Source organism: Petaurus breviceps, unplaced genomic scaffold (assembly GCF_028583685.1).
Source record: "Petaurus breviceps papuanus isolate PSGF00001 unplaced genomic scaffold, PetGlider_PUasm1.0 38, whole genome shotgun sequence".
In the NCBI taxonomy this organism is placed as follows: Eukaryota; Metazoa; Chordata; class Mammalia; order Diprotodontia; family Petauridae; genus Petaurus; species Petaurus breviceps.
Window position 1 is genome coordinate 80874662 of NW_027186304.1, and position 18137 is coordinate 80892798.

The window sequence follows — 18137 nt, forward strand, 5'->3', positions numbered from 1 at the left end:
AGCCAAGTGTCACAGTGAAAATATCACTGGGCCTCAAATCAGGAAGACCTAAATTTAAATCTGGCTGCAGACCCTTAATTAGCTGTGTGACTATGGTGATTTAACTTCTGCTTTTCTCAGTTTCCTTATCTGTAAAATAGCACATATTTTCCAGGGTTGTTATGCCAATCAAATGAGATGTTTGTAAAGTGCTTAACACAGGGCCTGACACATAACTGAAATATTAGCTATTATTATTATTATCAACCAAACCTTTCTACTAGTTTAGCTGGATTACTTAATTTTCCCTATTCTCTTCTTCCCTTCTCCTATCTCCATGCCTTTATTCATACCATTGTCTACATCTGGAATGTTTTCCTATTCAAAAAGATCAAATTGATTTTATATCAATAATATATTTGATAATGTACCAACCTACTTATAGTTTGTGTATGGGTGCATATGTATATGTGTGTGTGTGTGTGTGTAATGCTAACAATCTCACCCATTGGTACAGATGTCTTTCGCTGAGGTTAGCAATGATTTCTTTCTAGCCAAATCCAACTTCTCCTTTGCCAGCCCTCTTTGCTTGCTGTTTTTGACAATGATAGCCATAATCTGCTCCTTATCACTCTTCAGCAGCTGTTTCAGTGGGGCTATGTCTTCTTGACTCACTGTGTCTCTGTTAACTCTTACTTTAATAAGAATCAAGTAGGTGTATAGCTCCATGTCAGGCACCAAGCTACAAAATCAAGAATGATATGATCCAGGATCAGGGCAGCGAGGTGGCACAGTGAATAGAGCACAAGCCCTGGAGTCAGGAGGACCTGAGTTCACATTTGGCCTCAGACACTTAACACACACACACACACACACACACACACACACAAATTAGCCATGTGACCTTAGGCAAGTCACTTAACCCCAACTGCCCTCCAAAAAGCAAAAAAAAAAAAAAAAGGAATGACAAGATCCCTGGCATTATGGGGCCTCCATTCTAAAATGGGAAAGGATCATAGCTGGAGGGGTCTAGAGGCAATCAAGTCCAAACCTCCCCATTTTTCAGATGAGGAAACTGAGGCACAGAGAAGTTAGGTAACTTGCCTAAGGTGACACAGCTAATAAGTGTCCAAGATGAGGATTCAAACCCAGATCATCCTGATTTCAAGTTTGGTGTCCTACCCGCTATACCAATGCTGCCTCTCAGATAAAAAGATAATTATTAAACAATGAATGAATACATAGGAATGACTTTTAAAAGCTAATGTGAGATCAGCAGAAGGATAATCTTGAAATTATTATTGATCTTTTTTATTTTACATCACCTTCATTTCCAAATAAATCTCTCCTCCTCTTGCTATACAGCAAGCTATCTCTTATAACAAAAAAATAAGAGGAAAGAAAGTAGTTAAGCTAAACTAATCAACACATTAAACTAATAGGGCTCTGTGTGTGTATGTGTGTGTCTTTATACAGTTATCCCTATGGTTCCCTTGCAGTTCTAAACCCACAGTCTCCTATCTCTGCTAATGTGGGAAGGTTTTCTCATGTCTTCTAAGGCCAAGATTATTGGTTTCATAATTTCTTAGCAAGGAAGGCTCATTTCTGATTGGGGGATCAGGGATGCCTGCATGGTGGAGGTGACATTGGAACAGGGTATTGAGAGATGTGATATATAGAACACTCGTAGTCCCTACATGCATAACACTTTAGCCAGGGCTTTGGCCATAATCACCCTTTGAAGTCAGCTGTGTCACCACCAGGTGAAAGATGAGGAAACTAAGGTACAGGGAAATGGATTGAGTTGGTCAGAGACAGAAGGACCAAACCTGGAACCGATGTTTTAGGACTTGAGGCTTCTATTCTTTTCACTAAGCCTCATTACCTGCTTTTGCTGGATTCTCTTCCTTCCTCTGCTTTCTCATTATAGAAATTGCCCAGAGTTCTGAATTGAGCTATTTGCATTCTCTTTATGCATTCAGTCTTGTTATAAGCCCATATATTCTTGCAGTTTCAATCATCACTAATAAATATGTGACTCCAAAATCTATATATCCTTCATTAACTTTTTATTTTCCATCTAGGCCTCTAGTTCTTGTAATCTGAAGAGATTTCCATTTGGATGCCTTGCAAACAGACAAAAGTAGCCTTTCTCATTATCTTCTCCCCTTCTCCCCCATTTGTCATATTCTTCTTTACCTTTAATACCATCTAGGTAGTGATAGTTATTTAGGCAGAAAAATAACTAAGTGGCAAAGAACCTAAAACATCTGAGACAGCTGAGAAAATATTAAATAACTAAGAGGTTACATATCCAAAATATTAAAAACTTACTGAGAAGCAAGTAAAGCCTATTATCTCAGTAGTGTCTTGAAACTGATAAGATATATTTCAGTGACATCAGAAATCTAGATTTCTTAATACTAAGGGTCACATCAAGAGGTATTTCTAGTCCAATCTTGGCTTATTATAACATACGTGGCCAAGGGGGCCTTTACTGATATAATCAGTTTATTCTAACTTCATCAGAATTTTTAAAATTTTAGCATATCTAATCTAAGGACTTAGCTTTTAAATACTTTTAAGATATATTTTAAATCTTTTAAATACTTTTCAGAGCCTTTGTTTTATTCTCTCAAAAACTGTGTGACATAAAAATTATATCACTTCACTTTATAGGTGAGAAAAGTGTCAAAGTCTCAAAGAGAGGTGTCAGGTAAGTTAGCCACATCAAGTAATTTTAGCAGCAGTAATCTAAAGCATGACTTTGCTACTCTATCTTTCTACTACTGTTTTCCAAGTCACTGTTCTTTATATTTAACCATGGTTGTATCTCTTCAGTTCTTCTCTTTTGTCTGTGGGAAAGGATGGAGGGAAATTTCTCAAGGTCCAACCCAGCTTCTTTCTAGAATTTTCAAAGAAAAAAACAGTGCACTGAAGGACCTGCAGTTCAGATTTAGGAGACAATTAGATTGTAAGCTCCTTGAGGTCAAGAACTGATTGTTTTTACCTTTATATCCCCAGCACCTAACAATACAACAGTTTGATTCAAATCAGAAATCATTTATTAACACAGTAACTTGTACATAGTAGGTACTTAGCAAATGTTTACTTTAAAAATATATATACTAGGGAAGGGGGAGGGGGGCAGTTCAACTGGTGTTTATTCTGAGGCTAAATATAGCATATCCATTCAGGAAAATTAGCACAGAATGGAAACTCAGGAGGTGGAAGATGTGTGAAAAGATTAGAGATGGTTTGAAAATATTATTGTCCCAGAAGGAAACAGATGGTGTCTATCTACTTTGCTTGGAATTTTGATGAATTAACTTGGGAAATAGACATTTCTTGGATTATTTGTTGTCTTTCTTTGCCAGCTATGAGATTCCAAAGAAAGAAAAAAAGCCCTTTTATAGATATTCTTTTTAAAAGAGTGGTTTCATCCTCAAGGACACCTTCACAGAAAACAAATTGTGAATGAGAATCTTTAAGCTTAAGCCTAAGAAGGAAAACCCATACAAATAGACAGACGCCAAGAAAGGGCATGAGTAGGGAAGAAAAATAAGGGTCAGAACCATAACTTGATGCTTGTATTCTATTTTGCATAGTTCTGAGATTAAACTTGTGGAGTCCTGGCTACATTTACTGTGGATAATTGCACTCTGATGACCTGAAGTCTCCCTGCAATTCCAATTGACAACTTGGTTCTTCAGATCCTAATTGTTGTGTGGCTTTGTCTTTTGCTATTAAACAGTACTTCTGTCCCAATAGTGGAACAGTTCAATGTTCATTAAGGTGACACTGACCCTGTCTTTCTCATGCTTGAGATATGTGCATGGGGTTCAGTCTATAGTTTTGTGTCATCCTCAGATTAAAAACACAAAAATGGCAAATCAGCATACATCATCTTCGTGGTTAGTGGAGACCATGCCCTCCATTGGTAACCTCATGATGTCAAGAACAAGAGGGAGGCCCAAGCTGGAGAGTGGGGTCCCATAGGATGGACAGAAATGGATGGGATATACTTTGAATCACTGAGGGCGTACCTATGGCAATGAAATCACAGAACCAATGAAGTGAGTTCCATACCATGGGACTATGATCTCGAAAATCTATGCAAAATTTTTTGGCCCTCCCTCCATACCAGAGAAGAAGTCTGAATTATTGTGGCATTAAAAGATAAAATATGTTGATATTATACATATACCTATTTTTATACATTTCTTAGTTTCTAAACTTCTTTGTTATCTGCTGACCTTTTCATGTTGTCTGTGGCTTCTGCAAAACTCCCCGAAATTCCTATTTAATGGGGAAGCTTAGGTGGTGCAGTGAATAGAGTCCTGGAGTAAGGAGGACTGAGTTCAAATCCAGCCTCAGACATCTGACACACTTACTAGCTGTGTAACTTTGAGCAAGTCACTTAGCCTTAATTGCCTTACCTTCCCCCCTCAAAAAAAAATTCCCATTTAATTTCTTATGCTGACACAAGATATATCAAAACCGCAACAGGGAGAGTTGTTATTTGAAAGGGATAACTGTAATTGTGTATGAATCATTTAGTGTTTTGCAACCCAGAAAATCTTTAAAGGCTTTTTTAGTTAGTTTTAAACATTTAAGCACTTACTGTGGAACAGGCATTGTGCTAAGTTCAGGAGATACAAAAAGAGGGAAAAGAAAGTTCATGCTGCCCCCCCCCAAGGAGGTTATAAATGAATGGGGGTAGGAGACAACAAGCAAGCTATAAATAGGAAGTAAATAAGAGAGGGAAGGCACTGGAATTAAGAGGGATTCAGAAAGGTTTCTTCTGGAAGATGAGATTTTAGTCAGAGTTTAAAGGAGGATATTGAAGACACTAGGTGGAGAGCATTCCAGGCATGGAGGACAGCAAGAGAAAATGGCTGGAGCTGAGAGATGGAGTGTCTTGTTCATGGAACCACCAGAAGGCCAGTGTCACTAGATTAAAGAGTAGGTAAGAGGGAGTAAGGTGTAAGAAGACTGGAAAGGTGGAAGGGACTAGATTATGAAAGGCTTTTGTACTTTTTTGTAGCAGAGGATTTTGTACTTGATCCTGGAGAAGCAGACAGTGGAGTGGGGCAGGGATTTGGTTGGACCTACATTTTAGTGATTGAATCCAGGATAGAGTGAAATGGGAAGGATCTTGTAGGCAGACCCCTCACTGCACTATGGAAATAGTCTAGGCTTGAAGTGAGAAGGACCCGCACCAGAGAGGTATCAGTGTCAGGAGAGAAAAGGGGGCATGCTGGAGAGATAGTAAAAGGGTAAAATTGGCAGGAATGAGAGATAGTTAGGAATCAAGGATGACACCTAGGTTATGAGACTGAGGGATGGTACATAATGTTGCCCTCTATTGTAATAGAAAGTTGGAAGAATTTTTTTAAATGAATGTTAAGCTTGAGAATCAGTCCATACCCAGAATCCTAGGGACTGAAGTCCTCTGTATAACCACCTACAAGGTCAAAGAAAAGACAATCTCTAATCAACCTCAGACATTACCGTGCATCCCTCAGACCTGACTGTTCAACAAGTAAAACAGCCTGAATCAAGCAGGTTATAGGTCCCATCCATTCTGATGACAGTGATGAGGTATTAGACTTGGGCTCTGCTATACAAGAATAGCATATATAAACTATAACCCAACCCCATTGGCTAGGTATCTACCCTCCATTCTTTTTTATGCGTCTTGAAACATTTAATGACACATTTACATTTCTCCTTGACTATCCTATAAAAGAGCCAATTAAACTTTCCATATAGTGACTGACTGGGAACTGTATTTGGGGTTTTTGTTTAATGACTTGGATAAAGACTACTTGCATTCAAATCCTGATTCTTGGATAGAAAATAGTTGCGTAAGCTCAATTTCCATGTGTGAGAAAAGTTTCTTTTTAAATTTCTCTCGTTTTCTACTATTTCTCTAGACAAATTGTGATGTCTCTAAGGACATTTGTAGTCCACCACAAAGTATCCAATGCAAACATTGCATCCTTGTCTCTTCTGTCAAGTCCTGCATTTTGTCTGTTTTCTTCTTTACTTCATTTCCTTTAAGTTCTGGAAACCAGGCTGTGAGAGGATGACAGGTTTAAAAAGGTCATTTTTAAATAAAGAATTGTCTGTGTAGAATCTTGTAAGGGGTTTTGTGTGTGTTTGGTGGAGTTAAAAAAAAGTTTGATTCAACCAGTATGGATGGATGATTAATCTTTTTTTCTTTGTAATCCCATTGCTAATGTTTTTATAAATGCATTACTGGAATAATTAACAAATTAAGGCATAATAATTATAATACTTTTTGTGCCTCAAAAGGAAAGGGAACTAAATTGTTGAAAAAAACTGCACCATAGCAAAGGCAATGTTATTCCCATTTCCTTTCTTAAGAAAAGGCTTATTGATGTATTCTATACACTGAGAAGAAAGGGCTAATTTTTTTTTCCCCTAAAGGACCAAAGTTAATAAGATGAAATAAGGAATAACTGTTATTATAATAAGTGTTATTTCACTTGCTTTGGGTTAGTGCACATTGTTTTCCTATGGAAATACAATTAATTAATATAATTAATTAGAAATTTCAATTTTACAACATGGGGCAGAAATGCTATCGAACTGTTGTTCACGTCACTGCTCAGTAGAGTGAAGATGTCTGCAATGTCTGGATTGAACGTATATGTAAAGCCTGGTGTACACTGTGACCAGTATATGAAACTCACATCCAGCCTTTCTTCCCACACATCCTTTCAGATTTTGTAGGTAACCAAATTTTGTTAAGAGGTATGGGAGATAGAAAAGAGTGTTGTCAGGAAAATCCAACTTCCATTTCTGTCTCTAATACTGTGTGGCCATGGGCAAGCCACTTAGATTTTCTGAGTCAGTTTCCCCCTCCATAAAATGGAGATACTAATGCCTACAGTATCCATCAACCTCATAGGTTATTGTAATACTAAAGTAAGATAAGACATGCAAAGCAGTTTTGAAACTTTAAATTGTCAGTTGTTATTATTGGTGATGTTTGGCGAGCAGCCATTAAATGAAACTCCTTTTTTTTCCCTTTGCAAGCTGATCCACCTACCCCTTTGTGTGAAAAAGCTCAATCTGGCATCTTGATAAGATCATAGAATCATTGGTATAGAAATGATAGGGACCTTAAATGCCATCTCATCCCAATATTTTCCTTACTGCTCCTATTTTCCTGTTCTTTCAAATCTGTAACTTTAAATAAATGCACAGAAATGAATGAAAAATAAATCATTAGGGTAGACTAATTGCAGACTTTTCATTGTCAGAATGCCCTTTAACTCCCACAAAAGCCCTGGAATTGACATGCTGAATCTTGTATATTGACTTCTGCCTGGGCATAGGGTCAGTCTAAAATGGAATGCTGCTTGATAGACAATGCAGTCAGGATTTCCGTGCTAAAGACACTGGGATTCTTGTTTAGTTTTTTTTTTTCCTCATATACACATGTACAAAGCAAATTGGAGGCTGTAGATTGAAGAGCATTAGTGTTGTTTATAAAATTATCTCATAAAGCTTAAAATAATAGGGGCGTGTATGTGAAAGCCAAAATCATGTGTATGACCAGGACTAAACAGCATACATTATTTTTTCCCCACCACTTTGTCCCAAACTTTACCTTTCTGAAAATATGGAACTTTCTGTAGCACTCTGAAATAAGTAGAGTCCTTTCCTCCCATAATGCAATGCTCCCATTAATTAGTCATACTTATTTGTGTAATGCTTCTCTAAAGCTGCCTGCCTAGTTACAAAGCCTCAGGTGTGTGAGTCTAGTGTCTGATGAAGTCTGCCCCTTTCTAATTAATTTTAAGGCGCAGTAATTCCCATAGAGAATTTCTCATAGACCTTCAAAAATGGGAGAGTGGGAAGAGGAGTGAGATCTTTTCCCACTCTTTAGTAATCTAAGAGAAAATGAGACAGTTCTAAAGTGGGAGGGCATTTATTTCTCTGGCCTTGGTTTGGTTTTGTTGGGTTTTTTCTTTCTTTCTTTTTTTTTTTTTTTTCCATTTTCTTCTCCAGTGGAGACTTGCTGTGGCTTTGCAGGGCTTCAACCTGAAATGTAAAAAGAAAGGGGGGAAAAAAACGTGATAGTATAGAGGCTAACCTTTAGTCCCCGGACCAATCAATCACTTTCAGTTGCAGGTTTACAAGTGCTGCAGCAAAGCCCAAGCTCGGTGTTCTCAGCGCATGGGGCTTTACAATAGTGAGGCTGTTTGATCGACAAGTCGGCAGAGGGGCTCTGATAGGCACCCGGGTGCGGAGCCTGGGAAGAGAGGGAACAGTGAGGGAAGACCCCGGCTCGCCAGAGGGACGGTGAGCTCAGCTCTGCCTCTGATGGATGGGGGGCAGCTAGGAGCTCGCGTAGTCAGGACTGGGGGAGGGCTTCACTGGCAGTCACTCAAAATGAACTCTCTGTCAGAAAAAAGAAAGCTCCGGGGTAGTGATCGAATGTAGATTACAAATGACAGCTATGCCTTCCATACCGCTTGAAAGGGCTTCTATATTTTACGCAGGTGAGTTATTTCTCTTCCAACTTCTCATTACTTCCCCAACCTCCCCACCCACCCACGCATATGAAATGCTCGGTTATTTGACAGACTGGATTCTAATACTACTTTTGTTAAGAATTTTTTAAAGTATTGTTACAAATTTGAGCACAGATAATGACCCTGATGTTTCTTTATTTTAATGATCAACTTTGAGCCGGGGTGTGAATAGTAAGATACTGTTTGAAATAATTAGTAGCAGTCCCGTATGTTGTTTTCCTCTGTTCTTCTCTTTTCGTGTTTGCAAGGAAAAAAAAAAAAAGAAAAGACATGTTGTGGGCTATCCAGAAGGGTTATTCCAGATCAGAACAACTTGTCTCAAGGTCTGTGACTGATATTATCTTCATTTTTTTTTTTCTGTCCTCTGATAGGACTCCATTGGCAGACACCTCTGAAGCATAGAAATTGATTACTCAGCCCAGATACTTCATTCAAGGTACTATCTACTGTCCTAAAACATATTAACATGTGAAGCCTTGTCTGGAGATGATATGCTGGCAATGAAATTGAAATAGTGAAGGGGCAATTTGGAACACAAATAAAAGGGAGTAAGCTTGTAAAATATTCGAGTTTGCAGAAAACGTAAGTTTATCACTTCCTGTCTGCTTTGACTGGTTTTTACTTACCTCTACTACTTTTCTGTAAGTTTATTTTGATATTTGGGTTTCTGTTTTACTCTCCTTTTCTCTCTTTCCCTTTCCCTTTTCCCATTTTCTCTCTGTCTCCACAGATTTCTGACAACTAAGAAACAAGCATTTGGTCTGTTTTGTGATCCCAAAACATCTACAATGAAGTCCTATTGCTGGACTCTGGTTTTGGCTGTCCTGGGTACAGAATTGCTGGGAAGCTTCTGCACCACTATCAAATCCCCACGGTTTAGAGGGCGTGTACAGCAGGAACGAAAAAACATCAGACCCAATATTATTCTTGTGCTCACAGATGATCAAGACGTGGAGCTGGGTGAGAAACTTTAAAAAGAAAACTGTTTTCACTTCCTTTACATAAGTAATTCCACTACTTTCTAGCCTCCAAAATACAAGTCGATGTTTTTCTTTTTTGCCATGTTAGTGTACCTATCAGCTGACCTAGTTTTAGAAATGAGATTTTATGGGACGTAAGGTATTATATTTTTGCATTTTACCACTTCCTTTAACTGTCTGGAGCTTGACATAATCTGTTTTGAGGGGAAAATGTATTTGTGGAAGCTAAAAATTTGACCTTGCAAGTTGGAAACTGTTGGCAAACAGATTAAATACTGTTTAGGCAAAAACATTTCTAAAATTGTGAAGCTCAGGTATGTATAAAGTATATGGAAAGAGACATATAATAAGGAAGTTGATGGCATCATATTTGCCCACAAAAAAAGAAGCTGCAATGTTTTACAAATGGTGTGTTGTTAAAATTGGCTAGGCATCCACTATCAACTTTAGGAGTTATGGCTGTTTCTATGAAGAAAATACATAACTTGGGCAATTTAGAACACAACCCAATATCAGAGTTTTGAAGGTAACCCTAATAGAAACCATGATTTTCTATTTAGTAGCTATAAAATAGACAAATCATGATTTTCTATTTGCTTCTTCTGCCCTACATCATTTCCCTAGTACCATACCAGTTGGGATGGGGTGTGGGGAAGAGAGCATTTATTAAGCACCTACTATGTGCCAAGCACTATACTAATCCCTGGGGACACAAATACAAGCAACAAAAGAGTCCTAACCTTCGGTGTTTATGTTCTCAGTGGGGAAGAGGTCACATCCTGGAGGGCTGGAAAGGAGAAAAGGTACCTACATGAGGGAAAAGAGGTTGCCTAGGAGAGAAGTCTAGACAGTCAATTGAGCAAGAATGAAATGAACATGGCAGCAATCACTTCTAAAATGGCAGTTCAGACAGAGCAATAGGAGAGCATGACCTCAGGGTAGTGTTTTTTCCAGGGACAGACTATGACCGGTAAAGGAGTTGAAAAGTCCAGAGAGTACAGCACTGGGGGTGAAATGAACATGACCAGAGCCCTTCCTGAAATAGTGGTCATGGAGAGGCAGCTAGGCCTCCCAGCTTAGGTTTCCCCAGTCCTGGGTTATCCTTAGGGGTGTGCTCATAAATATTTAACAAGCAGCTCTGCCCCCCCCCAAAATGTACCCATGACACTTAAATTTAATCTGCACCATTAACCTTTCCTCCATTGCTTTCTTAACTTTAGAAAAGCAACAACACAGTAAGACAAACCTTGATTTGTAGCATTTACCAATTTCCAAGGTGCAAATACTCACACTAAAAAGTTAACAGTCAAGTTCCCTCCGTTTGTACCCCTGCACCCATTTCTGACAGGCATGAGAATCAAAATTACGCAGTGGAAGGAGGGCTGGATTTGCTTTAAGAGGACCTGGGTTCAAGTTCTTGACCTGCTACTTCCTACCTGTGTGATCATCTTAAAGCAAGTCACTTAAATTTTCTGGGCTGCAGTTTTCTCATCTATAAAATGAAGATGTAGACTTGTTGACCACTATGATGTGTGATCCTCTGAAATTAGAATCAGTTACTTCTCACCCATAATTGTCTAGGTCATATTCTCAGGTACCCCAGCTTGCTATGAATCAGAAAACTCTCCCCTAGTTTGATCACTGGACTGCAAATGGCCTGCTCTGGATATCCTACCTAGATCATAAGCTGTGCTAGAAAGGAGGGAGAGTTCCAGCCCAGAAAGTCCCATGAACATTGACTGTCCTTTCACTGCAAACCTGGAAAAAAGCACATCTCTAAGTCTATGTCACTTTGCAAACCATCATATAACCAATTTAATTGAGATAATATAAGGTAGTTCATACAAAATCTTCCAAAACTTTCCTAGGCATCTACTGCCAAAATTCTCTTCCTTCAAAGCCCAACTTGCATGCCTTCAAGATAGACCTTGAAGCCTTCTCAGATTCCCCCCTCACCCTTCTTCAAGTTGAAAGTGATCTTTCCTGCTCAGATTTCTCATATCATTTCATCTGGACTTTTCCTTTGCACTTATCATAATATTTATTGTGATATATTTTTTGTGATTTTTTATTAGTTATTTATTGTGGTATTTATTTATAAATATTCTTTTTTTTAAAACAAAACTTTTTGAAAGCAAGATTTATATGGTATCCATTTTTATGTTTCTAGTTCTTGGTGCCTTGTATATAGAAAACACTTAATTTTTTTAGTTGATTAGAAAAACTAGAAACACTTCCCAATTTGTCTAAAACTGTACCACTGGCCTCAGGGCCTTGTCGGTCCCAATACAGGGCTTATTCTACTCAGTTCTGAACTGTTCAGAAAACACCACAACTGTCAGTCAAACTGTGACATCAGGTTTTACCTAAGGTCACCATTTCCTTGATTTTCTTCTTTTGTGCTCCTTAGTAAATGCATATTGAATTTTTTTGTTGTTGTCGGAGGGCAATTGGGGTTAAATGACTTGCCCAAAGTCACACGGCTAGTAAGTGTGTCAAGTGTCTGAGGTTGGATTTGAACTCAGGTCCTCCTGACTCCAGGGCTGGTGCTCTGTTCACTGAACCACCTAGCCTCCCCATGCATATTGAATTGAATTCTATTGTTGATCCAGAACATAATTCAATTCAATGAATATTTCTTAGATCCTTGAATATTGGGCTGGGTGCTCAGTATCTAAAAGCAGAAATGAAAGAGTATTTGTCCTCAGGAAACTTATATCCTACTAAAGGAATTTGGCAAGTAGACAAATAAATAAGAGGTAAGAAGGAAAGAACATGAAAAACTTGGGAAGTCAAGAAAGGTGTTGAATATTAAGTAGCACATCAGCAGATTTGAATATGAAGAATTCTACCTATCCTGAAAACATGTGCTAGAAATAAGAGACAAAATGACAGAGGTTAGGTGATGGGCGAAGGTAAATGGAAAGGATCAACCAATATTTTATGAAACTACAACTTGGTTATATTTTTATTAAATAGACACTAGTGACCTTAGAAAGTAGATACAGCTCTCAGAAATGATTGCAAGGATTAGAAATTATTCTAAAATTATTATTCATAACATAGCAACTTGATATAAAATCAGAGGAGGATTTTTTGCTTTAATATAACTCATAAATCAGGGATTATAATGTGAGATATATCACATTTGTTTTAATCATAAACTACATTGATAGTCAGTCTAGCATAGTGATGACTGAAAGACCTGGTTTCAAGTGCTATTTCTAATTCATATTAAGAATTTTCTTGTAGGGGAGGTTAGGTGGCACAGAGAATAGAATAACAGCCCTGGAGTCAGGAGAACCTAAGTTTAAATCCTACCTCAGACACTTAACATTTACAAGCTGTGTGACCTTGGGCAAGTCACTTAACCCCAATTGCCCTGCCTTCCTCCCTCTAAAAAAAGCAAAAAATTTAAATTTAAAAAAGAATTTTCTTGGTGGCCACATTCACTACTTGCCCACATCCAACTGCATGAAGCAGCAATGTCATAATAGTATGACCAGAGACAAGTCACTTAACTTAGTTCCCCAGGAAACTCTGATGAAACCTCAGGACCTAAAAAAAAAAAAACAACTAATGATCAAGAAAAAAAAGTCTTAAATAAGCACACAAAATAAATAATAAAAGCAAGCCTAAACCATTACACTCTTATGTCTCAACCTTGTAGAACCAAACAGTGAGTAAACCAACTACATATTTATGTTAATTTCTTTTCTTTTAATTTTCTTAAATTAATATCTTTGTTTTGTGCCACATAATTTTTTAAATCCCACCCATCTCCTCCTCTCCACCATCCAAGAAATTTATATTTATTTTAAATTATTTTAACAAAAATCTACACCTCCCTATGGAGGAACTGCTTTATACAATAGTTACTTTCCCCACCTAATTCTACATACTTCCTTTGTGGAAAAAGAAAATAATGGAGAACAGTTGGCCTTTGACCACAAAACTGAAGCAAGTTGCTCTATTTTTTTTCCCACTCTCCGACTTCTTGGCCAGGTGTGAAAACAAGAAGCAGAAGTAGCAGGTGTTGTCTACACTGGAGAATTTTTTTTTCTCATTCCCTGTACTGCTCCCACATTTAGGACACCAAGATTCCATTGCCATGTTGTTATGTTGTGATACTGATACCATCTAATAAAATGTCAGTTTCCGAGAGCTTGGACTGTCTCATTTTTGTATTTGTATGCCCAGTACCTAGCATGATGTTGGCAAATAGTAGACATTTAATAATTATTTCTTGATTAATTGAATGATGCTTCACAATGATTAAGATTCTGCTGATGTCCATCTCTTGTGGTTCCTTTACTCACAGCACCATTTTGTTCTCAAACAATGAAATTCTAGTTTCTTAAATAATAATGTGAATGTTTCTATGAATGTATCTCCCATTTTATAATGAAAGTCAGTGAAGAATCATTAAAGTTCCATATATGAACTTTTACTATTTAGTAGGCTATCAGTATGGAGTATTGAAGAACACCTATACCTGAATGCTTTTCATCACTGAATCCATCCATCAGTGTGTATTTATCGAGCTTTCTATGTGGTAGGTTCTATATAGGGAAAGAGAAGCTTTATGAAGCATAGTTTATGCCCTCAAGGAACTAAAATTTTATTTGAAATGATAAAAAAAGAACACAGAGAAGTAATCAGAACACAGGATAAGGTAATTTTTTGTTGTTGTTTAAAAGTTACTTCTGTTGTCAAAGGCAGCAACCTTCTCTTTGACTGGATCAAGTCAGGGAATAGTGTTTTTACTTTGAGGGCATAGCTGTCTATCAGTTAGGGATAACTTCCTCCTCCGAATCCTTGCATATTATTTCTTTGGACTGTTTTTTTTCCCCCTTTATACTGAAATGACCTTGCAAGTGTTTAAATCTTTTCCTTGTATAGCAACATCATGCATTAGCACCAAGAATGTTGTGTACAGATGTGGTCACTATGCCTCTCACAAGATACCACTAAACTCTAAAAAGGCCCAAAGGGAACAAAGTAATCAAGATTATGGAGCTTTTTCCTTTTACTATAGATTTAAGAGCGAGTGACCACAAAGGCCAAGAGGAAAAGAACATGGCATAGTGGCTAGAGTGCTGTACTTAGAATCCCGAAGACCTGGGTTCAGATAATCACCTCTGACATTTTGCTACATGTGGGATCATGTACAGATCATTTAACCTTTCTGATCTTCAGGCAACTCTCTAAGAATTTAAGTTATAGAGGCCTGGTAATCTGGATTTCTAGAAAGAAGTACTATAATAATGAGATAACAGGGCCTTCAGACATCTCTGCTTTAAGTGCCTACTATAGGTAAGATATTTTAATAAGTGCTAGAAGTTTAAAAATGAAATAAATAAAGTTTCTGCTCCTAATCAGCTTATAAATTAGTAGAAGAGATAGGACATTGGCACAAAATTTCTAAAATACAAATTAGAACATGAGGAAACAGATAAAGGGAAGTTAAGATATTGGTTCATCATACTTAGTGAAAGGTCCCAGGACCAAAATTCAGATCTCCTTACTTGTAGTCTAGTTCTGGCATACTTTCCATACTTCAAGAAGATAAAAAATATTTCAAATCGAAATTATTAAAAAATTGTGATATTTATATTAAACATAGCAATCAGTTCTACAATTGTTAAGGTGGATCATAGAATTAAAATTTTAAAACTGGAAAAGACCATCCCTCATTCAACGAATGAGAGGGTATGAGTTGCTCAGGGTCACGGGGTTATTAAATAAGTGAAAGAGCTAAGAGTCAAATCCTCTAGTTTCAAGTCTAGCACTCTTTCCAGTGTACCATTCTGACTCTCATCCTTCCAAACTCAACATGATGGCAGCCATCTACCAAACGCTCTTCAAAAGTATCACTTGTTATCATTTTCAGAAAACAAATTCTGAGCTGATCAGATCATGGCTCTGATGCTAGGTGGCGTTTGTTATATTATTATACTTTCTTCTATGTAACTAGAGTTGACACTGAAAACACAGTAGTATAAGTCTTCTGTTTCCATTGGACACCAGACAAAATAGCTCATTTATGGAGCTAAGGAGCTCTGTGAAGGTAAAGATGCCATGCTATCTTTTAAGAGTGACTGTTTTGGGCTTTCATGGCCCTGTGTCTTTCTGGAAGAAATAACCAGTCTTACTTCCCTGGATAAATTCCAGATGGATTTATTTTCTAACCCTTCTCCCTTCTAAATTGTTATTTTCTTCTTGTTTTAGCCAAAAACATTTTTATTTCCTATAGACCAACATCCATAGTTTTGGTAAAACCATATGCTTAGTGCCTCATATTTTTTGCACTTTCAAAGTTTAATTACTGTTAAGTATGAGCCATTTTAAACCAGTAAAATTATCCTCCTTTTAGGATTCCATACTTTGTCACACTTTGTCAGTTTACACGGGGATCCAGGTAAGAGTAAAGAGAGAAGAAGGTTACATGTAAATTTATAATATATATAAGAAAAATAAGAAAGATAATACATAAATAAGAAAGGTTATATGTGAATATATGACATTACATGTTAAATATAGACTAAACCTCACAAGAAGATAATAAAATTCACAAAGAACTCTGCAAAATAAAAGGAGTTGAATATGTGAATTGTCTATCAAAATTCATCCTGAAAAATGAGTTTAATTACATGTAGAGATTCAAGTTTCTACAGGTAGGTGAACCTTAGTATGTCACTGCTGTTTCTGAGTTGTCTCTAGAGAGGACTGGACATGTCTCATAGCTAGAGAATGTGTCAGTTCATAGAGATGATGCCAATATGTCTTCTAGAATTTCTGACTGTATGTATTTTTCTTGTCTTGGGATAAAATGACTTGATAGAAGCTAGCTATTAATTTATTAGAGAATTCACTCTTTCAGAAACTGCTTCTTCAAAACCCATATCCCCAGCATGATTTTTAGGATATATAAGCTGAACTTTCTGAAATGTTTAATGTCATAGTCAATTCAACAGAAAGGATGTATGCAGTAGTAGAAAGAATCTGGGTTTCAGCCCCTTACTCTAATACTTACTTGGGCATTTCATTTAACCTTTCTAATTTTAGAAAGGTTAAATGAAAAATGGAGTAAAATGGAGTGATGATGATAGCTATAAATTATATAGTGATTTTAGGATAGTAGAGTCACCACATCTGACTGCAACATAAATACCAGATAAACTTCTAGATGGAGTGGAAATAGTACTAAAAAAATCAAAGATAAGAAAAACATCTGGACCAGATGAAGTTTTCTTAAAACAGGTCCATGATGTATACAACAGCATTTTGAAGACTTTGACAGATTGATACTCAATGTATCTAAAGAAAGAAAAGATTGCAGAAATGTGGAAAAAGGTGATCAAGGAAACATTAATAATTACCAACTCATATGCCTAATTTCCGTGCTATATAAAATTTTAATTCTTATGAGAATAATCTTTATGCTGAGGATCAAGGGTTTACTTGATAAGAGTATTAGAATAGGCAGAGATTCATAAATGACATTTATAAGTAGAGTACATCTTCATTGACAAGATCCCCTTGGTATTTATTTTTGGTTGATTATTAACAAATGCAACTAACTTGGTAGAACAAAATATCACTCTAAAGACAGTCTGATTCCCATGTATATATCAGAAATTGTACTAAATTCCTTGAAAGATATATCAGTAGAGAAAATCTTGTTCAATGACCCTCTGACCATTCATAGCAAGTGAGGCCTTAAAAAGAGAGCTGCCTACCAAAAACGTTTGCCACTTTTATGGAGAAAATCCAGTGTAGACCTGAAGAATAATCCCCAATAGTGAGGTTGTCCAAAAGTTCCTCTATCTAGATGACATTTGATTAATTGCATTGATCTCTAGAAAATTGCAGAGCCTACTAAAAGAGATCTATGCCTACTCAAGAGATTTGGATTGATTGATTATTCATACAGGGAAGGTTGAGTCCGTTGTCCAGATTGTGATATGCATTTAGATAGAATATAGATCTTGTCTATCCATATTTTGTAAAGACACAGCAAATGGACAAAAGTTAGACCAAGAATTGAACAGTGGGAAGAGAGCAGGCTAGATTACCTTTGGGGAATTACAAAGTTCTTTTTGATATCCCCAAGTTCCTCCCTGAAACAAAGGTCTATCAATTTATTACCATTGGTAGTGCAGTAGATATAGTGCTGGGCCTGGAGTCAAGAAGACCTGAATTCAAATATAGACTCACATATTTTCTAGCTATGTGACCCTGGGCAAGTCACTTAACCACTTGCCTGCCTCAGTTTCCTCAAAGGTAAAGTGGGAATAATAATGGTACTTACCTCCCACTGTTGTATGAGATTATTTATAAAGAACTTGCCACAGTGCCCAGCACATCATAGGGACTATATAAGTGCTAACTATTATCCCCATCAATCATTATTATCATTATATTCATCCAATGATGTTGTATGACTGAGTCATACAATCTCTGTACAACCAAATTTGAGGCTCATCCAAAGGGCAATGACAGTAAGTATGAGTAAATTGTAACACATTACAAATAAGTAATCACACAGAAGTGGCATCATAAAAGGACTTCATAAAAAATTGTGTAATTGAAAAAGATCAAC

General features: G+C 37.0%; 1 protein-coding gene across 5 annotated transcripts in view; it reads left to right on the forward strand.

Moving 5' to 3' along the window:
- The window catches only part of SULF1 (sulfatase 1), a 217128-nt gene that overhangs the window by 110909 nt on the left and 88082 nt on the right, over positions 1-18137 (forward strand). For 3 of the 5 annotated variants that reach the window (XM_069100087.1, XM_069100089.1, XM_069100091.1), the window contains 2 exons: positions 8924-8988; positions 9283-9512. In XM_069100087.1, the coding sequence (XP_068956188.1) occupies positions 9341-9512 (172 nt within the window). In that variant the 5' untranslated portion in view covers positions 8924-8988; positions 9283-9340. The other 2 variants (XM_069100088.1, XM_069100090.1) reach the window with 2 other exon arrangements.